Source organism: Pteronotus mesoamericanus, unplaced genomic scaffold (genome assembly GCF_021234165.1).
Source record: "Pteronotus mesoamericanus isolate MK-2021 breed Mesoamerican mustached bat unplaced genomic scaffold, CSHL_Meso_final scaffold_167, whole genome shotgun sequence".
NCBI lineage: Eukaryota > Metazoa > Chordata > Mammalia > Chiroptera > Mormoopidae > Pteronotus > Pteronotus mesoamericanus.
This window is the reverse complement of record NW_026555308.1, coordinates 2,485,327-2,513,025: the sequence shown is the minus strand read 5'-3', so window position 1 is coordinate 2,513,025 and position 27,699 is coordinate 2,485,327. Positions and strand designations below refer to the sequence as shown.

The following is a 27,699-nucleotide window of genomic DNA, read 5'->3' as shown; positions in this document are numbered from 1 at the left end:
AGTTTAAGACCATGCTGAAGCACCCACCACCCAAACACTTTACAAACACCACACTCAAGGGGCAAACTCAGCAGGCACTAGAGCCCCACTGAAATGAGTCCTGCTCTATGGGATCAGCCACTGCACAGGAGATCCTTCATAGTGGTTGCAGCCAGTCCTCTCCAGTGAGCCTGGGATTAAATCCCTCCCACTGACGTGCTAACAGCAATCATGACTCAACTACAACAAGAGGGTGCACAGAGCCCACCCGGGAAGTATACCTGAAGCTCCCAGCTTGGGTGACTGGGGAGACTGAATCACAGGGCCCAACAGGGCACCTACTACACAAGGCTACTCTACCAAAACCGGGAGACATGGCAGCTCTACCAAATACATAGATACAAACACTGGGAGGAAGCCAAAATGAAGAGACAAAGAAACATGTCCCAGATGAAAGAACAGAATAAAACTCCATAAAAAGAACTGAACAAAATGGCAATCTATCAGATGCAGAGTTCAACACAATGGTTATAAAGATGCTCAATGAACTTAGGGGAAGAGTAGATGGACTTAGTGAGATCTTTAACAAAGAAATAGGAAACATAAAAACACAGATAGAAAATATAATAGAACCAGTCAGAAATGAAGAATACATTACAGAGAATTGACAATGGAATAGATGAAGCAGAAGATCAAATCATCAATTTGGAAGATAAGGAAGCAAAAAACACCCAATCAGAATAGCAAATTCTGATGAGGATAATGTAAGGCAGCGGTCCCCAATCTTTTTGGCACCAGGGACCAGTTTCGTGGAAGAAAATTTTCCCGTGGACAAGGTAGAGGGGAAATAGGAGCGCAAAGCTCAGGCGGTAACGTGAGCAAAGTTTCATTCATTCGTCTGCTGCTTACCTCCTGCTGTGTGACCTAGATTTAAACAGGCCACAGACTGCTACTGGTCCATGGCCCAGGGGTTGGGGACCCCAGGTATAAGGAACCTCTGGACAGTTTCAAGCATATCAACATTTGCATCATGGGGTGCCATAAAAAGGAGAGAGAGCACAATAAATTGAAAACCTATGTGAAAATATACAGAAAACCTCCCTACCCTGGTAAAGGAAATAGACATACAACTACAGGAAGTGCAGGGAGTCCCAAACAAGATGAACCCTAACAGGCCCATACCAGGATACACCATAATTAAAATACAAAAGGTTAAAGACAAAGGGAGACTTTTAAAGGCAGCAAGATATCAATAAACAAGAGAAATATTTGAAAAGCAGCAAGAGAAAAGCAGTTAGTTACCTAATTACAAGGGAGCTTCCACAAGACTGTCAGATGATTTCCTAACAAAAATTTTGCAGGCTAGAGGGACTGGCAAGAAATATTCAGAGGCAGAACCAAGATGGCGGAGGAGTGAGTAGAAGTCACACTGACCTCCTACTAGGACCAACCTGGAATTACAACTAAATTGTAGAGAAATCACCTGGAACAAACAACTGAACAATAGCGAGAGAGGAGACTTGTAACCTCGGAGACAGAAGAATCGGCTTTAGCGCAATCTAACTAGTAAGGAGTGTGGTACAGACCTGAGAAGGCAGGTGGGGCGCCCATGGGCAGCAGCACCAGAAAGATATTGAAAAAGCCAGTTGGGTCCTCCTGAGAAGAGCAGGGTTTAAACCAAAAGTGGGGATCTCTAGCCCACAGTACATGAGCCCAAAAAGTACACAGAAAACAGCCAGCTGTGAAAAGCGTGAGGGTTGCTCTCTGCCAGAGACAGGTGGCTGGAGACGCAAAGAACTGTTTAAAGGGCCAACACATACATTTTTATTTGCAGCCACTTACCCTGGTCTCTGGCAAAGGCGGGGGAGAGTGGGCTAAAGACGCCTGAGGAGAGACTGGGGAGGGAGGCTTTGGGAAGAGAACTGAGAGAGTAACCGGCGGGATCTCAGTGCTGACTCATCCCCTATGCGGCAGCAGCCATCTTGTTCAGGCAGAGACCACTCCCCCTGAGCGGCACCCGTGTCAAAGGACCCAATAGCCCCACCCCCAGGAGGGACTCTGCCCCACCCTGAGCTGTCTAAGGTGGCCTGCTGAGCACAGAGTGAATAGATTAACAGCTGAAGGAGACAGCCACAAAGAGTAGATTACTGGAAGTCTCGAACAGACTGCCTAACAGACTGCCTAAGGTCAGACAGGGTCAACATCTGACATTATCAGAGGCAGATCCAGAAAGTAAAAACAGCAGTCTCCAACCATAGAAGTTCACACCACAAAGTCCAGAACCAGAAGCAGTACCAAAAGAGAAGAGTCTCTATCAAATAATGGGAAGACAAAGAAATACACCCCACTCGAGGGAAAGGAGGAATCCCCAGAAAGAGAACTAAATGAAATAGAGGAAAGTAAACTATCACGCATTGAGTTCCAAACAACAGTTCTAAGGAAGCTCAATGAGCTCAGTGAGCTCAGAGAGAATCACAAAAAACTACAGGGAAACTATGAGGAACTTACTGCAAACTATATCAGCATGAAAAAGGACATAGAAACTATCAATAAGACACAAGAGGAAACGAAGAATACAATTTCTGAATTGAAGAACACAGTAGGAGGACTCAAAAGCAGGACATAGAAACTATCAATAAGTCACAAGAGGAAATGAAGAATACAATTTCTGAATTGAAGAACACAGTAGGAGGACTCAAAAGCAGGGTAGGTGAAGCAGAGGATCAAATCAGCGGGCTGGAGGATAAGGTAGGAAGAAGGTCCCAAAAAGAGCAAGAAAACGGAAAAAGACTCAAAAAGAATGAAGAGGCACTGAGGGAAATGCAGGACAACCTCAAACATAATAATATCCGTATATTATTATGAAGAAGAGGATGAGGAAGGGATAGAGAACCTGTTTGAAAAAGTCATGATGGAAACTTCCCTAATTGGCGGAGAGAAAAAGTCACACAAGTCCAGGAAGCACAGAGGGTCCCATTCAAGAGGAACCCAATGAGGCCCACTCTAAGACACATCATCATTAAAATGGCAAATATCAAAAACAAACAGAGAATCCTAAAGGCAGCAAGGGAGAAAGAGGTAGTAACATATAAGGGAGCCCCAATATGGCTAGCATCTGACTTCTCAACAGAAACACTGCAAACCAGAAGGGAGTGGCAAGAAATATTCCAAGTCATGAAAAGCAAAGGCCTGCAACCAAGACTGCTCTACCCAGCAAGGCGTTCAATTAAAATGGAAGATGAATAAGGAGTTTCCCAGACAAAAGAAGGCTAAAGGAATACACCTCCACCAAACCAGCACTGCAAAATATGCTAAAGGGACTGCTTTAAGATGAAGAAAAAGTTTCTATGAATACCTAGTTCATTTCACAGTTGCCAATATTTGATATTACCAATATTTTTAATACTCATTAATCTGATTGTGACAATGATGTTATTTTAATTGTTCCTTTACTATTTGTTGAAACTAAACCTGTTTTAGTATATTTCTTACCTATTTCTATTTTTTTTTAAAAGCTTTAAATGACTTTTTGGTATTTTTTACCCATTTATTGATTAAAGGTAGAACTTTTTTTCCCTAAAAAAACAAAAAAACCCTATTAACCATGTTTTAGATGTATTGCAAATACTTTTCTATTCTATTCCTTGTCCTTTCACTTTTTTATATGTATAATACTATATAGTTCAGTATTTAATATAGTCATATTGTCAATACTTACTTTATAGCTTCTGGGGCTGAATATTTTACTTTGGGTCATGAAAAATACTAGTTCTATTTTCTTCTAAAACTCCTTAGATTCTACATATTGATTTTTAAATCACCTGAATATTTCTTGTATAATGTGTGAAACAGGGCTCTATATTTGTTTTATTTCAAGTAAGTGGTCCATGCATCTTATTTGTTGAATAAGCCTTATTTTACCCATTGATTTGAAATATCAACTTAATCATCTATTACACTGTTAGACAGATATATATGTTTGTCTCTAGAATGTTCATTATATTTCATTGATCTACTTGATTATTTCTGTGCTGGTGTCATGTTGGTTTAATTGCTGAGACTTTATAATGGTTTTAAATTTTAAAAAAATATTTTATAATTAACTTTGACATTTAAAAAAATAAATAACATCAATCTGCATTTAAGAAAGAGAGAGAGAGATGGAACTCCTACTTTTTGCGACAACATGGATGGAACTGGAGAATATTAAGGTAAGTGAAATAAGCCAGTTGATGAAAGACAAACACCATATGATCTCACCTATAAGTGGACTCTATTCAACAAAATAAATTAACGAACAAAATAAACCACTGGCATGGAAACATGGAACAGACTGAAAGTGACCAGAGGGGATTGGGAAAGAGGACAATGGTGGGAAGAAGGGGAAGGGACTAGATACAAAGAACATGTACGAATGCCCCATGGACACGGACAACAAAGTGGGAACTGACTGTGGGAGAGGGGGGGTGGGGGTGGGGGTGGGATGGGCGGAGGGGGGCAAAGGGGGAAAATTTGAGACAACTGTGATAGAATAAACATGATTTGTAAGTTAAAAAAAGAAATACCTTTATTATAGTTTAAGTAAAAATAAAATTACCAAATGTTTAGTACATTTTATAAAAATTTACCCATTTTTATAAAAAAATTTATATTGACATTTGCTTGGAAATAAGTCTGGAGGGATGCAAACAAAATGTTAATGTTGGCTATCTCCGGAGAGAGTAATTTTCATGTTTTTGGAAAAGTGTTTAGTCTCATTTGATATCTAAAATAAAAATATATGATAAAAGTAAAAAAAAAAAAAGAAATATTCAAAGGGACGAAAAGTAAAGACCTACAACCAAGATTATTACTCTACCCAGCAATGCTGTCATTTAGTATCGAAGAACAGATAAAGTGTCCCAGACAAGAAAAAGCTAAAGGAGTTTATCACTACCAAACCAGCAATGGGTCTTCTGTAAGAAGAAGAAAAAGATCAGAAATATGAATAAAATGTCAATAAAAACATATCTAACAATAATTACTTTAAATGCAAGTGGCTTAAATGCTCCAATCAAAAGACACAGGGTAACTGGATAACAAAACATAAGCCTCACATATGCTTTCTACAAAAGACTCACTTTGGATCTAAAAATACACACAAACTGAAAATAAAAGAATGGAAACAGACATTTCATTAAAATGAAAACAAACAAAACAAAAAAGCTGGGGGAGCAATACTTTTACCAGACAAAACAGACTTTTAAAACAAAGGTTAAAATTGAGACCAAACCGCCCAACCGTCCCCCTCCCCCCGGCAATTCCACTTCTGGGTATTTATACAAAGAAACCCAAAACACTAAATCAAAAAGACATATACATCCATATGTTTGTTGCAGCACTATTTACAGCAGCCAAGATATGGAAGCAACCTAAATGTCCATCAACAGATGAATAAATAAATAAAGAAATGGTACACATGTACAATGGAATGTAACTCAGCTATGGAAAGAATGAAATCTTGACATCTGCAACAACTTAAATGGATCTACAGGGTACTGTGCTGATTGAAATAAGTCAGACAAAAAGACAAATGCCATATGACTTCACTTATAGGTGAAATCTAAAAAAACAAAATGAATAAGCAGAACAGAGACTCATAGATGCAGAGAACATTTTGATGGCCACCAGATGAGAAGTGGGTTGGAGGGATGCGTGAGGGATTAAGAAGTACAAACTGATAGTTACAGAATACTCATAGTCCTGGGGATGTCAAGTACAGCTTAGGGAATATAGTGAAATATATTGTAAATATATTATGGTGTCAGATGGTCACTAGTTTTATCTAGGTGATCACTTCGTAAGTTACACAGATGTCTAATCACTGGGTTGCACACCTGAAACTAATATAATATTGTATGTCAACTGTACTTGAAAAATTAAAAATTATTAAAAAAATCAGCAGAGATGTGAGTTCACTTTCATAGTAAGACAAGGTGGGTCTACTTTCTGAACAAACAAGTCAAGTTGATGGCAACTATTTCTCTGTATCAAAGTCAGATTAAAACCGACTGAATTAACCTGACCTCAAAATAAAAATGATTTTTTAAAGGTATGTTCCTTAAATAAGATCAATGTGATCTCTCTGAAATAAATAACCCCCTTTAAACATCCATGTTGTTGTTATGATTTTGTTTTGAGAATTATCCAGTATGGATATTTTCTAACAATGAAAAAGTATCTTTCTAAAACACATGCTTTTAATTTTTCAATTATAGTTGACATATTGTATTAGTTTCAGGTGTACGAAACAGTGATTAGACATTCACATACCTTACGAAATGTTCACCACAGTAAGCCTAGTACCCACCTGGCACCATTCACAGCAATTCCAATATTATTGACTATGTTCTCGATGCTGTACTTTACATCCCCATGACTATTTTTTTTAACTGGCAATTTGTAATTCTTTTAAAGTATGTTTTATTGATTATGTTATTACAGTTGTCCCATTTTCTTCTCCCCTTTATCCCCCTCCGCCCTGCACCTGCCCTCCCACTAGCATTTCCCTTTCCCTCTTAGTTCATGTCCATAGGTTGAACATATATGTTCTTTGGCTTCTCCATTTCCTGTACTGTTCTTAACCTCCCCTTATTTTGTACCTACTATTTATGCTTCTTATTCCTTGTACCTTTTCCCCCATCCTCTCCTCTACCTCTCCCCACTGAGAGTCCTCCAATGAATCTCCATTTCTGTGATTCTGTTCCTGTTCTAGTTGTTTGCTTAGTTTTTGTTTTTTTCGGTTCAGTTGTTGATAGCCATGAGTTTGTTCAGATCTTCTTTCTCTTAGATAAATCTCTTTAACATTTCATATAATAAGGGCTTAGTGATGATGAACTTGACCTTATCTGGGAAACACTTTACCTGTCCTCCCATTCTAAGTGATAGCTTTGCTGGATAGAATATTCTTGGATGTAGGTCCTTGCCTTTCGAGACTTTGAATACTTCTTTCCAGCCCTTTCCTGCCTGTAAGGTTTCTTTTTTGAAATCAGCTGATAGTCTTATGGGCAGTCCTTTGTAGGTAACTGCCTCCTTTTCTCTTGCTGCTTTTAAGATTCTCTCCTTCTCTTTAATCCTGGGTAATTTAATAATGATGTGTCTTGGTGTGCTTATCCTTGGGTCCAATTTCTTTGGGACTCTCTGAGCTTCCTGGATCTCCTGGAAGTCTAGTTCCTTTGCCAGATTGGGGACGTTTTCCTTCATTGTTTTTTCAAACAAGTTTTCAATTTCTTGCTCTTCCTCTTCTCTTTCTGGCACCCCTATGATTCACATGTTGGAACGTTTAAAGTTGTCCTAGAAGTTCCTAAGCCTCTCCTCACTTTTTTGAATTCTTGTTTCTCCATTCTGGTCTGGGTGAATGTTTATTTCTTCCTTTTTGCCCAAATCATTGATTTGAGTCCTGGTTTCCTTCCCTTTACTGTTGGTTCCCTGTATATTTTTATTTCATATTGCATAACCTTTACTTCTTCCTCTATTTTGCATCTGTACTCAGTAATTTCTGCGAGCATCCTAATTACCAGTGCATCTGATAGGTTGGCTATCTCCTCGTCGCTTAGTTCTATTTTTGGAGTTTTGATCTGTTCTTTCATTTGGGCCATATTTATTTCCCTGGACACAGCTGTTATGTTGTAAGGGACAGAGCTTTAAGTATTTGCCAGGGTGGAGCAACCCACTTGGCTGCATTGTGGCACTATGTGGGGGAGAGGTCAGAGAGGGAACAATTCCACTTGCTTGGCTCTCCACCAGATTTCAGTCACTTCCCAAGACCCACAGGCAAATTGGGTCCTTTTGGTGCTGATTCCTGGGTGGGTGGATTTGTGTACATTCCAGGACCCTGTGGGTCTCTCCAATGAAGTCTCCTTTGAGGATGGGAGTTTCTCCTGATGCCACAATCCCCATAGGTTTTTATAGCCAGGGATTTTGAGGCTTTATTTCCTCACTCAAACCTTGGGTTGCGCGGCCTGTCTCACTCCCCAGTTGTTCCTCCCAGCTTATCCGCACATGAATGTGGGACCACCCATTCACCAGCCACACCTTGTCTGCTCTGCTGTCATGCTGTGCATCCTTTCCACCCCAGCTGCCCATCTCCACCCCTCCTACCAATCTGGATGAATGTTTCTTCTCTAACTCCTTGTTTGTTGGACTTGCATACAGTTTGATTTTCTGGCAGTTCTAGTTGTTTTTTGTTTTTAAATGTGTTGTCCTTTTGGTTGTGTGAGGAAACAAAGTGTGTATACCTATACCTCCATCTTGGCCAGAAGTTGGGATGTCTACTCTTAATCCCTTTTACCTTCTTTGCCCAGTCCCCAAGTCCCTCTCTCATCTGGCAACCACCAGTTTGTTCCCTGTACCTATGAGTTTGTTTTGTTTTGTTTTGTTTGTTTTTTAGGTTCCACATGTAAGTGAAATTATATGGTATTTGTCTTTCTTAGTCTGACTTTTTTCACTCAGCATAATACCCTTTAGGTCAATCCACATAAGAAATGGCATGATTCATTCTTTTTATGGCTGAGTCATATTCCATTGTGTGTGTATCACGTCTTTTAAATCTATTTGTCTCTTGAAAAACACCTGGATTGCTTCCATATCTTCGCTATTATAAATAATTCTGCAATTTACATGGGGTGCTATATCTTTTTGAATTACTGTTTTCAATTTCTTCAGATAAATACTCAGAAGTGGAATTGCTGTGTCATATGGTAGTTGATTTTTAATTTTTTGAGGGAACCTCCATAATGGCTGTACCAATTTACAATCTCACCAACATTGTGGTAGCACTCCCTTTTCTCCATTTCCTTGTCATCACTTGTTGTTTGTTGACTTACTGATAATAGCCACTCTGACAGGTGTGAGGTGATACCTCACTGTGGTTTTGATTTACATTTCCCTTAGGATTAGTGATGTTGAGCATCTTTTCATGTGTCTGTTCAGGCCATCTGTAGGTCCTCTTTGGAGAAATGTCTATCCAGACCCTCTGCCCATTTTTAAATTGGATCATTTGTTTTTTTGATGTTGCGCTTTATGAGTTCTTTATATATTGGACATATCATTTGCAAATAACTTCTCCCATTCAGTAGGTTGCCTTACTGTTTTGTTGATGGTTTCCTTTGTGGTGCAAAAGCTTCTTAGTTTGATGTAGTCCAATTTGTTTATTTTTGTTTTTTTGTCTTTTGAAATAATATCTTAAGAGATGTTCACCAAGTAATGAACTGTGGCCTCATCTGTTCTATTTTTGATACATACTTATTGCTAAAGGTACAGTCATGCCATGTTGATTCGGCCTGAACAATGTCAAGCACAAGATTGTCATGTTAATATTTTTAAAATTCAGAAACAATTATAAACTTACAAACAGCTGGAATTTAATACTGAATACAAAACATTTTTTCTTGACCTAAGTGAGTGAGTTGCTGATCTGACGCCCCATCACCTTTAGATACTGTAGTGTGTATTTTTTATGAATAAGAACTTCCTCTTACATGACCACAATACAATGATCAGAACAGAAAACAAACACTGATGCACTACTGCCATCTGATCCACACACCCATGCAAGTTTCCCCATTTGTCCCCATGAAGACCTTAACATCAGATGGTTGTCACCCTTCGTATTCAGTTGTTATGTCTCCTTAGCCTCCTTCAGTCTGGAATGGCTTCTGAGCCTTACCTGGACTTCTGTGACCCTTTTACTGTTGAAGAATATAGGCCAGGTTATTTATAGGATGTCCCCAATTTGCCTTTGTCTGATTAGCTTCAAATTATGAATCTCCAGCTAGCACAGGTACAACTACATTACATAATGTGTACATAATTTTGACCTGCTCCATAACTGGTGATGTGCACTTTGATTACTTGATTTAAAGGGGTGTCTTGTTAGGCTTCTCATATGAAGTTACTTTTTTCCCCTTTGTAATTATTTGTATTTTGTGGAGAGCTACTTTGAAACTATGTGAAAAAACAGCTGCCAATATATTCACCTATTTTTTTTATATCAGTGAGAACTCATGATCTCCCATTTCCTTCAATAGACTATAATCCATTAATATTATTTATTTATTTTGGTGCTAAACTGACCCTGCTTTGGCCAGGGGAAGCCCACTCAAGCTGGCTTCTGTGTCCTTTTGAAAGATCCCTCTTATTTTTGGAGTACTTTTTGCTTTCTGGCACAAACAAGATCTTGCACCTTCTTCTTCCAGCTTTGGAATAAGCCTTCTCTCCCCAAGAGCCCTAGTTCCTTTTAGTGGAGAATGGCATTTAGAAGATTTGGGCACTAGGTGTGCCCAGAGCTAAGAAATGTATGAATGTGTATGTGGGTATGCATGCACATATGTGTGTATATAAATACTGAACATGTATATCAAGATGTATTTCTATATTTATCTCTATATATTGAAAACCATGCAATTAACCAAGATCTCCAATTTCATGGTCCATTCTAATTTCCTCCCTTTTCATATTTGTAATGGCCTTCTCCAACAGTAAGAAACTTGGCCTCTGTTATCTTTAATATATAGGGTAGGGGAAAAGTAGGTTTATAGTTATTTATATGGAAACAATAAAATAATATATAACAATACGAGAACAAACTGTTTTGTGTACTCACAACTGTATTTACTTATTTGAATCAATCTACCTACACATAATCAATCTCCCACCTTGGTTGCCCTGGACTCCTTACCCTGCTGAGGCTCTGGTTCCCCATGCTGGGTCTCTCATGGAGTATCACTATTTTATAACAGGGTCTTATAAAAATCTATCAATCTTAGAACTTCATACAACTCTCAGCAAATTGTTTTATGCCTATTCCTAATTTACATAAGCTCCCCTGCCTGTGTCTACTGAATAAAATGAATCCTAATGCATGAACACCTACTATGTGGCAGAGACTATGTATGACACACATGGTCATAACGAATGCTCAAAGAGACCCTGTGTGACAGGCACTCCCTTCCTCCCCATTTTACAGATGAGGAAAGTGAGGCACAGAGAGGTTAAATAACATGACTAAAATCACATGGTGGGATTGAAACCCAAACATTCTGACTCTAGAGTGCCCCTCACTATCTGTCTTCCACATGGATGAGCAAATAACAATTGATCAGTGGCTGAGTAGTAAAGGATGGTGATCATTCTATTTATTATAGTGCTGTTAGAATTAAGAAAACCTAAATATCACTTAAATGCCCAGCAATGAGGAATTGGTTAAATAAAGTGTGAAGAGTCCATAAAATTTAATAGAATTATTGAAATATTAAAATTGACAAATTTTTGCCTGGCTGGGTTACTCAGCTGGTTGAAGTGTTATCCAAATACACCAAGATTGCAGTTCGATCACAAGTCAGGGCACATACAAGAATCGACCGATGAATACATAAATAAGTGGAACAACAAATTGATGTCTCTCTCTCTCTTCCTCTCTCTCAAATCTATTTTAAAAATTAACAAATTTTTAATAACTTTAGAAGTCATTCATATTTATAACAAGGGGAAAAATAACAGTAAGTGACCTAAGTATTCTAGAAAGTTCTATAAATTTTTCATTTCCCTTCTTTGTTAGTAGGCCTACCTTGTTCTGTCTTATGGAGGCAAGAAATCAGTATGTTTGGGGCCCAGGCACAAAAAAATTAAATAAAAGCAAAGTAATCAGCCCTGACCAGTGTGGCTCAGTAGGTTGGGCATCATCCTGCAAAACCAGAGGTCACTGGGTTTGATTCCTGGTCAGGGCCCGTGCCTGGGTCACGGGTTTGGTCTCCGGTCAGAGTGCACGCAAGAGGCAACCGACTGATGTTTCTCTCTGACATCCATGTTTCTCTCCCTTCCTTCCCTTCTCTCTAAAAATAAGTAAATAAAACCTTTAAAAAAAAAGGTAAAATAATCTTACCAAAATATCTTTTATTGCAATTCTCATCACTTTTTCAGTCTCGTTTATCTCCAGAGGTCTGGCAATTGCTTCTGTTCTCAGTTCCTATGGGAAGCAAAGAAAGCAAAAAGCAATGAAAATATACAGTATATTTTCAAAGAGGAATTCTCAAAACCAATTTCCAGACCTAGATATGGCTTATGGACTGGTTCCTAAAAGTTTCATTAAAACATAGATCTCACTTCTAGGCAAGATGGAGGCATAGGTAAACCTGGTATTCACCTCTTCCCACAAGCACATAGAAATTACACCTAAACAACAGAACAAACATCATTCAGAACTGCCTGAAATCTAGCTGAATAGAAGTCTTACAACTAGGGAATTAAAGAAGAAGCCACATGAGACTGGCAGGAGGGACAGACAGAAAAACTGGTCCCCCACCCACATGTGGCAGATAAAAATAGGGAGGGATACCTTGGCTGCAGGGGTCCCCCCTGAGGAGTGAGGTGTCCCATCTGCACACCGCCCCCCGCCCCCCGCCATCCCAGGGTTCCAGTGCCAGGAAGAAATGTCCCCATTAACTTCTAGCCCTAAAAACCAGCAGAGATTGAAGCTAAGACAAAGTCCCAGGTGTTCTTAAAGGGCCTGCACACACACTTACTCACTCCCTCTAATCTCCAGTGCTTGGGGCAGCAGCTTGAAAGGCACCGGGGACATATGGGGAAGAACTGAATTGCCTGGCACTGGGGTGAGAGCTAGGGTATACATTTTTTTCCATACAGAAGTGAGAGCAGATACCACTGTTCCTTTGATGAGCACCCCCCCGCCCCCCCCCACCCCTCCCGCCCCAGCCAGCAGGGAGACAACACATTTGAGACATATCAAGCTGGCTATTACTGTTTGCCCCACCTATTGATTCCCTGAGGCCCTGCCTCACTTGTTTTAAGCCCACCCAAGCTGTTTTCAGTGGCTTTTCCATATGAAAGGCCTATCTTGGATGATGCTTCAGATTTTCCAAAGACCTCTCAAACAAGCAGCATCTGGCCTCAGCGTGCCCCACACCTCTCGCTATGTGGCCCTGGGCACAAAACTAGCAGCAACTGGTCTTGGTTTACAGCTTGGCCTCACCTGGGCACCTTTAAACCCAGCACAATCAGCAGCCATCTGCAAATCACTTTGTAGCTCATGCCAGGTGGACTCAGGCAAAGCAAAGGCAGCAGGGGACCTTAGCTTGCACCTCCCAGGAAGCACCAGAGGCAGCAAAACCAGTGGACAGCTTCAGATCATGTCAAAGCACTACTACCCAACCACCTCCACGAGGGACACACTCAAGGGGCAGACTCAGCAGGCACCAGAGCCCCACCAAAGTAAATCTTGCTTTGTTGGGTGGGCCCCTGCAGAGCTGATACTCTACAGTGGCTGGAGTTCAGTGGTTGGTGGTTGCAGCCTTGCAGCTGACTGGCCTGGGGGTAAACCCCTCCCACTGACGTCTCAAATATTATCAAGGCTCAACTACTAGAGGAGGGTGTACACAGCCCACGTTGGGGTTGCATCTTGAGTGCCCAGCAAGGGTGATAGGGGAGGCTGTGTCACTGGACCCTACAGAACACCTACTACATTAGGCCACTCTACCAAGAGCAGGAGATGTAGCAGCTCTAATACACAGAAATAAACACAGAGAGGCTGCCAAAATGAGAGGACAAAGAAACATGTCTCAAATGAAAGAACAGAACAAAACTCCAGAAAAAGGACTAAACTAAATGGAAACAATATATCAGATGCAGAGTTCAAAACACTGGTTATAAAGATGTTCAATGACCTTAGTGAGAACTTCCACAGCATTAAAAAAAGGACAAGTCAGAAATGAAGGATACGTTAACTGAAATGAAGAATACTTTATAGGGAATCAACGATAGAGGAGATGAAGCCAAGAATCAAATCAGCAATTTGGAATATAAGAAAGCAAAAAATAAACAAACAAACAAAAAAATCCACCCAAAAAGAAAAAATAATCCAAAAACATTAGATTAGTGTAAGAAGCCTCTCGGACAACTTCAAGCATACCAATATTTGCCTCATAGGGGTACCAGAAGGGGAAGAGAGATATCAAGAAATTGAAAACCTATTCCAAAAACTAATGACAGAAAAATACCCTAACCTGATGATGGTAGTAAGACACACAAGTCCATGAAGCTCAGATTCCCAAACAAGTTGAACCCCAAGAGGTCCACACCAAGACACATCATAATTAAAATGCCAAAGTTAAAAACTAAGAGAGAATCTTAAAAGTAGCCAGGAAAAAAAAAAGTTAGTTACTTACAGGGGAGCTCCATAAGAATGTCAGCTGATTTCTTAACAGAAACTTTCAGGCCAGAAGGGATTGGCAAGAAATAGTCAAAGTAATGAAAAGCTAGAGCCTATAACCAAGATCACTCTACCCAGCAAAGATGTCATTTAGAATCAAAGGATAGATAAAGGACTTCCAGACAAGAAAAAGCTAAAGCAGTTCATCACCACCAAACCAGTATTATATCGAATGTCAAAGGGTCTTCTTTAAGGAGGAAAAAAAAAAAGATAAAAAATATGAAGCTGGCAAGAAATACATACCTTTTAACAACTGAATGTAAAAAACAAAGTAAACGAACAAGCAGAACAAAAACAGGCTCCTACAGAGGGAACATTTCGATGGTTGCCAGATGGGATGGGGTTTGAGGGAGGGATGAAAAAGGTGAAGGGATTAAGAGGTACAAATTTGTTGTTACCAAGTTGCCATGGGGATGTAAAGTACAGCAGAAGGAATATAGTCAATAATATTCTAATAACTATGTATGGTGTCAGATGGGTGTGAGATGTATTGGGATGATCTCTTAATAAGTTACGTAATGTCTAGTAAGTGTGGTGTATACCTGAAAGTATAAAAATGTATGTCAACTGTAACTGAAAAATTAATGATTTGAAACTTAAAAAGAAAGGATCTCTGATGCAAAAATACTTCCCCCATCACCTTCTCCAAATGTATTCTATAATTCTGCTGCCAACCAGGACTCTCTCCAGTGTTCAAGGGCTGCTTTTCAGCTAGAGGCCCCTGGTCCCCATAGCACCATCTCTCAATTTTTCTCCTCAATTTTCTTCTTTACTTGCATTTTGTTCAGGTGACTCCTAAACCAAGTGCAGCTCAGCTTGCTGTCTGAATCCCCTGCCAGCCTCTACAATCTTTTTATGATTAAGTTACTCTAAATTGTCTATCATTGGCAAGTTCAACCAATGAGAAGAATGGACCTGGCTCTGCCCCAGCATCAATCATAGACCGATCAAGGGAGGCATGTGTGCTTGTTGTATCAGTACTGGGAACTTCTGAGACATGGTAGTTTAATGTGGATGCAGTTATGAGATTCCTAAATCACTTTACCAAAATGTGTCTTGTGCTTCCATTACTGCATAGTGCACATTACCTCCCCACTGGTAGAAAACTATTGAGGAAAGGGATTAAGACTTATTCAAGGTTCAGTGCCTTGCCTGTGGTTGGTGTTTGATCCTCAGTGAATGTTGGTTAAGTGTATAAAAAACAAAACTGGCTAGGAGATCTTTCTCAGATCATGACTGTACACAGAATTTGATAAGGGTCTCATGGCTCCCACAGCAATAGTTCAGTCACTGATTTTTTCATCAATTCATTTCAGGGTGGTGCTAAACGGGTCCCCAGTGGAACCTTGATGAAGTTTCATAGGGAAGCCACTGCTCTGCTGACAAATAGCAAGTGACCAGCTCTTATCTCTAGGTCCTTTAGGAACATGTATAGACATGTGCGCTACTGCAGTATAAACAGAAAACATGGGAAGCCTGAAGTTACCTCATGAGTTATCTAAATTAGCTCTTACAGCCCTGAGTGATGTGGCTCAGATGGTTGGAATGTCATCCCATGGACCAAAGGGTTGCAGGTTAGATTCTTGGTCAGGGCACATGCCTAGGTTGCGGGTTTGGTCCTGGTCAGAGAACACGCAAGAAGTGGCCAATCGGTGTTTCTCTCTCACATTCATGTTTCTCTCCTTCCATTCCCTTCACTCTAAAATCAAAAAGCATGTTCTTTTGTGAGAATTTTAAAAACTAATTAAAAATAAAATAAAATAAATTAGCCATTAGACATTAGAGGCAGTTCTGTTCTGCCAACTGTACTTGAGCAGGGGGCAACCATTGCATCAAGAGCAGGGATGGTGACCTGGCATCCAATTCTACCACCTCCAGTCTTCTCCTAGGGCAGAAATGAAACGAGGAAAAAATGCCCTTATACAGTAGATGCAAGGCCAGAACACAGGAAAGTGAAAGAGTGGTCACAGCTGATACACTTGATGGGAGTGGAATGAGTGAAATGTATTTAATTTTAAAACTAGATAAGAGTATGTATGTTTCAAGTGCCATAAATCCTTACAGGTGCAAAGTATGTAATATTCCATTTCTTCTTAAATCGGTGAGTCCCAAACTCTGATACACAATGGAATCCTATATTTAAAAGCTAGATGCCCCTTTATGATAAAAACACTCAGCAAAGTGGGAATAGAGGGAACATACTTCAACATAATAAAGGCCATTTATGAAAAAACCTGCTGCCAACATTGTACTCAATGGGCAAAAACTAAAAGTGTTTATCTTAAGATCAGGAACAAGACAAGGGTGCCCGCCTCCACCACTCTTATTCAACATAGTCCCAAAAGTTCTGGCCACAGTGCTCAGACAAGGAGGAGAAATAAAAGGCATCCAAATTGGAAAGGAGGAAGTAAAACTGTCATTATTCACAGAGGATGTGATAGTGTACACAGAAAATCCTACAAGTTCCACCAAAAAAACTATTTGACATAAGTGAAAAAGTAGTGGGATACAAAGTCAGCATTCAGAAATCAATGGCATTTTTGTACACCAACAATGAACTATCAGAAAGAAAAACAAAGGGAAAAATTCCCATTTATTACAGCTACAAAAAAAACACAACAAAAAAACCCTAAAAATAAATCTAACCAAAGAGGTAAAAGACTTGTGCTCGGAAAACTATAGGACACTGAAAAGAGAAACTGAAGAAGATACAAATACATGGAAGCATACACTGTGTTCATAGAGTAGAAAAATTAAAAGCATTAAAATGTCCATAATACCCAAAGCAATCTATAGATTGTTTAAAATACCAATGGCATATTTCACAGATCTAGAACCAATATTCCAAAAATTTATATGGAACCAAATAGCCTCAGCAATCTTGAGAACAAGGTTGGAGGGATCACAATACCTGATATCAAACTATACTACAAGGTCACTATAATCAAAACAGTCTATTACCAGCGTAAGAACAGACACATAGATCAATGGAACAGAACAGAGAGCCCAGAAATAAACCCAGGTCTCTATGGTCAATTAATATTTGACAAAGAGGGTATGAGCATACAATGGAATAAAAATAGTCTCTTCAATAAATGGTGTAGGGAGAACTGGACTGGTACATGCAAAAAAAATGAAATTAGACCATCGACTGAGGCCATATACCAGAATAAATTCAAAAAGGATAAAAGGCTTAAATATAAGTTGTGATACCATAGAAATCCTAGGGGAAAACACAGGTTGTAAAATTTCAGATATCTCACATAGCAATATTTTGCCAATATACCTCCTAGGGCAAGGGAAATAAAGGAAAAAATAAACAAATTGGGACTACATCAAATTAAAAAGCTCCCACATGGCTAAAGAAACCATAATCAAAATGAAAAGGGAACCAACAGTCTGGGAGAACATATTTGCCAATGATACATTGGACAAGGGTTTAATCTCCGAAATATGTAAAGAACTCAAACAACTCAACACCAGGGAGACAAACAATCCAATTATAAAATGAGCAAAGGACCTAAATAGACACTTCTCTAAGGAGGACATACAGATTGTCCACAGACATATTAAATATGCTCAACATCACTAGCCATCAGAGAGATGCAAATTAAAACCACGATGAGATATAACCTCACACCTGTCAGAATGGCTATCACTGATTAATCAACAAACAAGTGCTGGCAAGGATGTGGAGAGAAGACAACCCTAGAGCACAGTGGGATTCCAGGCTGGTGCAGCCACTGGGGAAAACAGTATAGAAGTTCCTCAAAAAATTAAAAATGGAACTGACTTTTGACCCAGCAATTCCACTGCTGGGGATATACCCCAAGAATCCCGAAACACCAATTTAAAAGAACTTATGTACCCCTATGTTCACAGTGCTATTTACAATAGCCAAGATTTGGAAACAGCCTAAGTGCCCATCAGTAGATGAGCAGATTTAAAAAACCATGGTACATTTACACAATGGAATACTATACAGCAGAAAAAAAGAAAGGAATTCCTACCATGGATGGATGGAACTGGAGACTATTATTCTAAGTGAAATAAGCCAGCTGGTGAAAGATAAATATCATATGATCTCACTTATAAGAGGAATCTAATGAACAAAAATAAACTAATGAGCAAAACAGAATCAGAGGCACAGAATGACAGCGGTAGGAGGGGAGGCGGGAAGAAGGGACTGATTGAAAGAAGGCGAAGGGAGTAGTCAAAGAACAAATATGAAGGACCCATGGACATGGACTACGGTGTGGGGACTGACTACAGAAGTGGGAGCGGACTGAGTGGAGAGGAGGGAAGGGGGAAGAATTGGGGCAACTGTAAGAGCATAAACAATAAAACATTCATCAAAAAAAAATTACAAAAATTAAAAAACACAGGATGCCTGGCTCTCATCCCCAGACATTCTGATACACTGGTTTTGGGGACAACCTGAACATCAGGTGATTTAAAAGCTCTATGGGAATCCTCTAGAACCACACTCTTGAACAGTTCCTTAAACATAATGGATGGAACATACTCCTTGAATGACATCAGCTAGAATAGGGCTGCAAATAAATTTAAACTGTTAACATTAACTTCCACTGGTTGGTAGTGACTGCCTAGATTACTGGTTCCCAAACTTTGCAATGCCTTAGAATCACAAAGAAAACTTTTAAAATCCACAATGCCCAAGTCACATTTCCTAGCAATGACATCAAAATAAAACCCCACATCAATAGTTTTTAAAAATCCCCAGGAGGCCCTGGCCGGGTAGCTCAGTTGGCTGGAGCATCATCCTGCACATCAAAAGGTTGTGGGTTTGATTCTTGGTTTGGGTGCATACGGGAGGCAAACAACTGATGTTTCTTCTCTCTCTCTCTCTCTGACCAGTGGAAAAGAAATAAATAAAAAATAAAAATAAGCCCTGGTAAGTATGGCTCACTTGGTAGGGTATTGTTCTACAAAGTGAAAAGTAGCCAGTTCAGTTCCTGGTCTGGACAAATACCTGGGTTGTGGATTTTGTCCCTGGTAAGAGGTGTACAAGAGGTAACTTGTTTGTCTTTCGCATTGATGTTTCTCTCCCTCTCTTATTCCTTCCCTTCCCCTCTCTTTAAGAAGAAAATAAATAAAATCATTAAAAATAAGTAAATAAAAATAAATATCCCCAGGTAACTGCATTGTTCAGCAAGATTTGGGAACCATGGCTCAGAAGAGGATTTTGTTGAGAAGAATGCTGAGGCTGATTTCACCAGGGAAAAGCATCATGCTCAATAAATTCTGCCATGGACACAGAAGAAAAACTTCAGCAACATATTTGCCATTCTTGAACTCGAAGTCAAAGGCATTAAAAACAGACCAGTACTCACGAGAAGCAGGAATAGCAGCTAACACTATATATGTAATTTTCTCATACATTATCTCATTTAATCAGGTATAGTTTAATAAAATCAGAAAAACAGGGGGGAAAAAACCTTAAACATCTGCTTATCCGACAAAGGAATTAAGTTATCCGAGCACTGCTTACCCTCAACTCTACTTCCTTGCCCAGCAAGTCATACAGAGACGCTCCTTTGGAGGTGATTTCAGAAGCAAGCTGCCTTGCTGCCTTCAAATCGGCAATCTGGAAGGAAAAATATCAAAAACAGGATCCGTGATAGGTTTTTCACAGGCATTCAGAAACAACCAGTTTGTTAATAACAATCCCTACCTCCAGTCAGGATACATGATATTGGACACATTTTCCACAAGACATACTCATATACTTACATCCTGTGGAAGAAAGCCCCCAGATCCCAGTTTGGGAAACACTGATCTAAATACAAATGAGAGTAACTTAGAGTCTCTCTAAAAACTCAAATGTCAATTCAAATGCAATCTTCAATCAGGGGTGGAGGGGGCATGAAAGTTGACACGCCTCTGATTCGTACAAAGTCACAACAGGAGACCCTGACATTGACAGGGTGACTAAAAGAGGCCCAATCTGAGGGACACATTTCCTAGTGCAGCGACCTGATTGTCCTCTGTCTAACCCTTCTGTCTCCTCGTTCTCTGCCTTTGGACTGCACTTCACAGGGCTGCTGTGAGGCTCAAATGAGTTAGCATGCAACATACGCCGGCCCCCAGAAGGGTGGCAGCCATTGCTATGAAGATGATGATTTAGCACCCAGCCCTGTGCACACGCTTTTCTTAGGATTTACATGTTATCCCTTCTTCCTTGAATATGCTCTATTTTCAAAGAGCCCAAACATTCCCCTATGCTCACACTCCCTCTCTCCTAAACAACTAATTCCCACTGTCTCTTTTATTATCAAACCATCAACATCAACTCTCAATATTCATTCGCAGCTGACAACTTTCCTCCTATTTCCTTAGTCTTCTAGGATTCTGTTTCCACTAGCTCTAGCTTCGCCTACCTTGCTAGTAGCAGGTTTTCAGTAAATAGCTGAATTAATTTATTGCGACTTCTGTTTTTATCCAAATGCTGATGAGTACAAAACTGAAAAACTGCCCTCAGTCAAGAAGGAAAGTAGTTCTGAGTACATGACATGTTCCATTTCAGAGTGAGAAATAACACATTCCTCCCTCACTACAAGCCTTTCACTGTTCTCACCTTGGAGCCAAGATCAAACTTGAATTTGCTAATGTCGTCCTCTGCTATTTTAGAGCCCTCCATCCCTTTGGTCTTCATAGCGTTATAAAGGACAGAGGTGATCTTCAATAGTTCTTTCACTGCATAGCCATCTGCTTGATATAGCTTCTTAGTATTGAGTTTTATATGTGCCTTGGTGGCCTATTTTCAGACAGAAGGGGGAAAAAAACAGTTTAAGACCCTTTCCATGTAAAAATCTAAACAAAATCTCATGTAGGTAATTTGAAAATGTCCCTACCAACAGTTGGGATATAGCCTGATTGTATTAAGAGTCAAGCTTTCCAGTGACTCAACATTGCAGGAGAGTGTGTAAAGTAATACAATCTTGGTGGAGAGCAATTTTTGTGTAAATGACAACAAAATTACAAATGCACGTATCTTTTGGCCTAGCAATTCCAATCCTGAGAATTTATCCTAGAGATGGATATATTCACAAATGAAATGAGATACATATAGGTTATTTGTTACAGCATTGCTTCAAAGAGCAAAGGTTACAAACACGTAAATGTTTATCTATGTAAATTACATAAATTGTGGTTTACCTAGGCAAGCAACACTACTCAAGTGTTAAGTGAGAATAAGCCCTGGCTGGGTGGCTCAGTTGTTTAGAGCATTGTCCCCATACACCAAAAGGTTGTGGGTTTGATCCCGGGTCAGGGCACATACCTAGGCTGTTGGCTCAACCCCTGGTTGGGGCAAGGGAGGCAACCAATCGATGTTTCTCTTTCCCTTTCTTCCTTCCTTCCTCTTGCTCTAAAAATCAATAAATATATTGAGTGAGGATGAAAAAAATTTTTTTTAAATGTTTTAAAAAGAGAATGAGGAAGTTTTATATGTATTTGGGAAGTCCTCCAAAATGTACCATCAAGTGAAGAAAGCAAGATTCTAAACAGAATGCTACCAGTTTTGTAAAAAGAAGGAAAAGAATATATGTACAAAAATATATTCTATATATTTACATATGCATAAACTCTGGACAATATTAATAGTGATTACTGCCATGGCTGGTGCGGCTCAGTGGTTTAAGTGCTGGCCTGGGAACCAAAGACGGTTTGATTCCCAGTCAGGGCACATGCCTGGGTTGTGGGCCAGGTCCCCAGGAGGGGGCACTCAAGAGGCAACCACACATTGCTGTTTCTCTCCCTCTCTTTTCCCCTCCCTTCCCCTCTCTCTAAAAATAAATAAATAAAATCTTAAAAAAGAATAACAGTGCTTACCGGCAATGCAACTGGGCTGACAAGCAGACAGGATAAGGAGTAATTTTACTCTATTATCATTTCATGATCTAAAAGAAATTTCTAAACCTTGAAATATATTACTTATTCAAAAAGAAATAAAAATCTTAACAAATAATGAATTAAAAACAAAAACTCTTCTGGCAAAATGGCTCTACACAAACCTGGTAATGGAATGGGTTTAGAAACTTGAAAGAAGCCCTAACTAGGACTCATCTCTTTCTAATGTGTTTAATTTTACAATCCCACCAAATAACTATGAACTAACCATGAACTGGGCAACTGCCTTAATGAAGAAAACTCGGTCTTGTTCCGTCTCAATCTCAGAAGGGATGTCAGTCTGAGGCTCGTACCTGAGAGAGAGAGAGAGAGAGAGAGAAGACACAGTTAAGTATAAAGTCCATGAAAGAAAAAGTAGGTAACTGAGAAGTCAGAGGATCTGTAACAGGAAGCTCTCTAAGTACCCTGATAAGTCAGTAAGGCTAGGAAAGACTTCAAAAGCAATACAAAATACCAAATATCTAATACTCACCCAAAGAATAGGTTTAACTGATTTCAAAAATCAAATTTGGAGCTCAGCTTACAAAATTAAATCTCTCTCAGACCTCAAAGTTTAATTAAAATAATAAAAATGAATACTTTGGCTGATAGCTCTTGACCCAGCGTTAACAAGTTAGCTCACAGAAGCAGCAGAGTAATTAAAGTTACTTTCTTCATGTTACTGATGACCGACCAGGACTCAGCTGACTGCAGGCCTTGGCCTCTGTGGACAGCTTGCGAGCTAAGAAGGGTTTTTACATTTTTAAAGGATTATAGAAAACAAAACACAAGGCAGAATATGTGACAGAGATCTTATGTAGCCTGCAACACTTAAGGTTCTTCACAAAGAGTTTGCCAACCCCAAATGTTAGATAGTAGAGTTTACACATAAAATGAAATTGAAAGTATTTCTAATCCAGTATACTCATTAGAATGTGTAGGAGGGGTCTGTCACTCTCTGATGAAGGTCAGAGGGTGGAGAGGAACTTGGACCCCAGTGACTGCTTCCTACTGAGAAACAGTCTCCTTTTACCACACTGCCTGGTACATTCCTTCTCCAACAGCATTCTTTAAATCTCAACTGATTTTTAACAGGTTAAAACTAAGTCTGTCAAACTCAAATATTATTGAACTCTTCCGTTAGCTTTACAACAGTATCCTGTTTCTAGATGGCTAATAATGAATACCAAGTCTTCATTCATAGACTTCAATAAAGTGCAATTCTAACCTTTTCACAAGCCAGAGAAGAACTTCAGATACAAGTCCAAAATTTGGTGTGCGGAAATTTTCCATAGAAATATGTCGAGGGTATCCCAAGGCTCTCATCATCTCTGTAAAATCTATTGAAGGTAAAATACAATTCAGTCAATTCATTGTCAAACAGCAACTACTTAACTTACTTTCTTTGCCTTCCCTTCTTATTTCCAATCTACTGACAGTTTTACGGACTATTTATCAACTCTCTAAGAGGGAAAGAAAAAAGTAGATAAAATAATCTGCTTCCTGAGAAACATAAATTATTTAAGTTCTCTGGGAGAAGTGGAAGCTGTGCATTAAATGGGGTTTAGGGATTGGCTGTGAATTTCATTTCTATTTTTTAAGGTATATTTATTGATCTTTTGGGGACAGAGAAACATCCATCTATTGCCTCCCATAGGCACCCCAACCAGGAATTGAACCTGCAATCTATGTACGTGCCCTTACCAAGGACTGAACCCGCAACCTTTTGGTATACGAGATAATGCTCCAACTAACTTAGCCACCCAGCCAGGGCAATTTCTCCTTTGGACATATTCTTACCACTCAAAATGAGAAATACCTTGCCTTATAAAATGTCATAAATAAAAATATTTTTAAAAGTTAACTGTTTATTTGGGGGGTAAATTTATTTGGGGTTTATCTGGATGGCGTTAGGGTAAAGTTCATATTTCTGAGTTATTTGTGATGTCTTTTTTTTCCTTTTAGTGAGCACATAGGACCTTAATAAATTTTAAAGGTTAGTTGCACTGTATCTAGAGAAACCTTAAAGAGACTGACTGAACTATAGAGCACTAAGATTTATTACAAAAGATTAAGAAACAGTAATAACAGTAATACTAACACGTATTGACATGAGAGGTTGCTGTCATTCAGCCTTTTTAAAAAGATTTTATTTATTTTTAGAGAGAACGGAAATGAGGGAGAAAGAGAGGCAGAGAAACAGTGATGTGAGAATCATCAATTAGTTGCCTTTTGGACGTGCCCCAACCGGGGACTGAACCCGCAATCTAGGCATGTGTCCTGACTGGGAATCAAATGGGTGAACTTTGACTTTGCAGGACTACATCCAACCGAGCCATACAGGTGAGGGCTGTCACTAAGCTTTAAGCAGGACTTGGAAATGAACACAACAAACATGTTTTAAGTTACCACAATGTTCCAAGATATATATTCAGTGTGCTCATGGCTATTTAATGTCTGTCCTCACTCTTCTTGAAGGTAGATGTTCAAAATGTCTCAACAACATTCACAAAGAAACTACCCATCAGGGATTAGGTTCGATTTTACCGGACAATAGGGAAGGCATGAGCAGAGGAAAGAGCAATGGCACTGAGCGCCTCTGTCATTGTTTTTTGGGAAATCTGAATAGAGTGATGGAAATAAAGCAACATCCAGGCAGGCACTGCCTAAATACTAAGCAGTAGTTAAGTTCTGTTCATTTTGCAGTAATATTGTCAAAATGGAGACAACCTGAGTAAGATTCTTAACATAAACTGCACAATTGTACAGCATTCACTTCATGTCAAAATATTCAGAAATCCCCTTCTTGAACACTCTTCCCAATACAACTCCAGCCAATGTCCCCTAGCAGAGTGCTTGCTCTAAACTGGGAGGGAAGAGAAACTTCTCTCTACAATATACAAGTCACCAAGAATCTTTAAATCCTGGAGGGTATAATTCACGCTATGGTGCTAGTACGAGTAGTAACAAAATGTGATGTGTCTTCCTGTATATTTACATTGTAGAAAAAAAAGCAATTCATAACTGAAAGAAGTAATCTTTAATGGTATAATTTCACGGACCAGCAATTCAGTTAGACAACTGGCCCTACAGAGTCCCCTCCTATCACACCAAATTGGTAATCACCTGCTACATCTAGGCAGGTGGAGCCAGTTAGCTGAACTGCTTCTGATTCAGAAAATGACATTGTATAAAAAGGCAAGAGATTTTGATTTACACAGTAGTACTTCTTGATCCTGGGTTCCACCCAGTTCTGGTTGTGTGACCTAAAACAAACTACTTTACGTATCTGTGCCTCAAATATTTCATCCAGGAATTATACCACTTACTGACTAAAGTATGACAGTGAATGTAAAATGTCTGGTGTGAAAGCAGTAATAACTAATTCTCTTTTCTCCATTCTTCCACTTCTCCAACCTTCTAGCAAAGCCATCTGGTCTCCCTTCTCATCGCCCTTTTAGAAAGGATGAAGCCTTTGGAAGTTGGACAACTGAGTTCAAACTCCAGAGCCAGCTCTTAGCACTTGTGTCCCTCGACTGAGTAACTTGACCTCCCTGTGCCCGTTTCCTCGCCTCTAAATATAGAAACGTAGTTATTCAAAGGAGTAAATAAAATGATACATACACAAAACAGTTACTACCTAGCAGGTCGTAAAAACTTAAAAAGAGTTAAGACGCAATTATTATTCAGCAGTCCTCTCCTCGGTTTTGTTCGTTTCTCTGAGCTCTAACTTAACCCAATCCAAAAAGTCTCTGCGTTTTTCTAATTCGGTAGTGAAGAGCTCAAGTAGCCATACAAGTCAATTAAAATGAGATAAAATTGAAACTTTATCGATCCTCGATTCCTCTACTGCACAAGCCACAGCCAATGGAAAATATAAACCCGGACTGTGGCGCTGAACCTGGAGAGGGAGGGCAACAGAGAACTAGGGGCGCCCCGGAGGTGCAGAGGCCCAGGAGGGGTTCGAAGCAGCTCAGACAAGAAGACCCGGAGCACGCGAGCCCCGAGTCTCTTGGGGGGCCCACAGGTCACAAGGGGCAGGGTTTCCTTACTGCGAAGGTCGCGGAAAGACATGATTCTGGCACGGAGAAGCACGGAGCCTCCGCGGTTATCCACGGCTTCCCACTCAGCGCTCTCGTGTCTCTATGGCAACGCACGGAGTTCTCGACGGCGCGCAGCAAGAGTCAAACAGGACAAGAGGCGAAGCAGCCAGATTACGTAAACGTGCGCCAGAGAAGCGGTGGCAGGCGTTGGGATGCCTCGGAATCGAGGAGGGAGGTGCGGGACGTACCTCCCGACGGGGAGCTCCGAGCCGCAGGGTGTTCGAGCCCCTATCAACACTTTGCAGACACTGACTGACACGTTCTAAGCACCTACTATGTGCCTGACACTGTGCTAGGTTCTCTACATATTGCTTCCCATTTCCTCCTCTCTACTCCTCTGGAAAGAATGTACGATAGTGTCAAGAAGCTGAGTCTCCTTTGCCCAGCAGCTTTCTCCCTGCCACGTATAAACTGCTGGCTGCGCCGGCGTCAGGAACCCCAGAGAAAACACCGCAGCGCTAAGGGGCAGTACTCCGAACTTCCTGTAGAAGGCCAGAGCTAATCGCCCAACCGCGAGAGGGTGTCAGGCCTGGACCCAAGTACGCGCAGGCGGCTCGTTCGTCACGACAAGCCGGAAGTCGTCCCGGATCCCGGCGCGCCGGCGGTTGTCCTGGTAACCGTGTCCTCTTTTGGAGAGTGGGGGGTTGTGCGCTTGGTTGAGTACGGGGAAGCCTCCAGGGTGAGGATGGAACACGAAGTTCGGCCACATCACCTGGGGGCTCACCTGGAAGCCTTCCCCAGGGCTGCTACAGTGTAGGACAGGTGACAAAGACGACCTGGGAGATGAAGTGGGCTGAGCTCGGAAGGGCGGGCGAAGAGGAGGGACTGCCAACCCCTGGGATTTTCTCCGCATCTTTATTGATGTTGGCGAAGTAACAGAAACAAATGCACGGACCCTAAGGAGAATCCTCAAATATATCCACATATATATGGTCAGTGTAACAAAGATGACAAAACGCTTCAGTGGATAAAGAATAGTCTTTCAATAAATGATTTTAAACAATTGGGAATCCAAATAAATGAACCGTCACACAACCTAAATATAAAATCTAAAATTGTCACATCACGGGAAACTGCTGTTTATATCAAGGTCCCTATTAAGGCCTTAAGTTAAAAAACAAAACAAAACACTTGAAACTATCTTTTCTAGAAGAAAATGGGAAAAGTTTTATGACATGGTTAAGCAAGATTTCTTAGATACACCAGAAGTATAATCCTTAAAAATGTTTTTTAAATTGGACTTAATAAAAAATTAAAACTTCCCTTCGAGACGTTTTTAAGAAAAAGGATAATCCGCAGTCTAAAAGAAAATATTCACAAAACACAGCCAATGAAAAGACACATCCAGAATACATAACAAACTCTCAACACTAAATCCAATTAGAAAGTGGACCAAAATTTTAAACAGATACTTTAAAAAAGAAGATATATGGCAAATAATAA

General features: G+C 40.0%; 1 protein-coding gene across 8 annotated transcripts in view; it reads right to left on the bottom strand.

The window, feature by feature from the left end:
* Positions 1-26,329, bottom strand: part of CLUAP1 (clusterin associated protein 1) — a 46,256-nt gene extending 19,927 nt beyond the window's left edge. For all 8 annotated transcript variants that reach the window (XM_054589503.1, XM_054589499.1, XM_054589500.1 and 5 more), the window contains exons 1-6: positions 26,206-26,329; positions 23,382-23,493; positions 22,383-22,467; positions 20,841-21,020; positions 19,755-19,850; positions 11,900-11,983 (exon numbers count right to left, since the gene is read on the bottom strand). In XM_054589503.1, the coding sequence (XP_054445478.1) occupies positions 11,900-11,983; positions 19,755-19,850; positions 20,841-21,020; positions 22,383-22,467; positions 23,382-23,493; positions 26,206-26,227 (579 nt within the window). In that variant the 5' untranslated portion in view covers positions 26,228-26,329. The remainder of the gene's footprint in view (positions 1-11,899; positions 11,984-19,754; positions 19,851-20,840; positions 21,021-22,382; positions 22,468-23,381; positions 23,494-26,205) is intronic.
* Between the last annotated feature and the right edge of the window lie 1,370 nt (positions 26,330-27,699).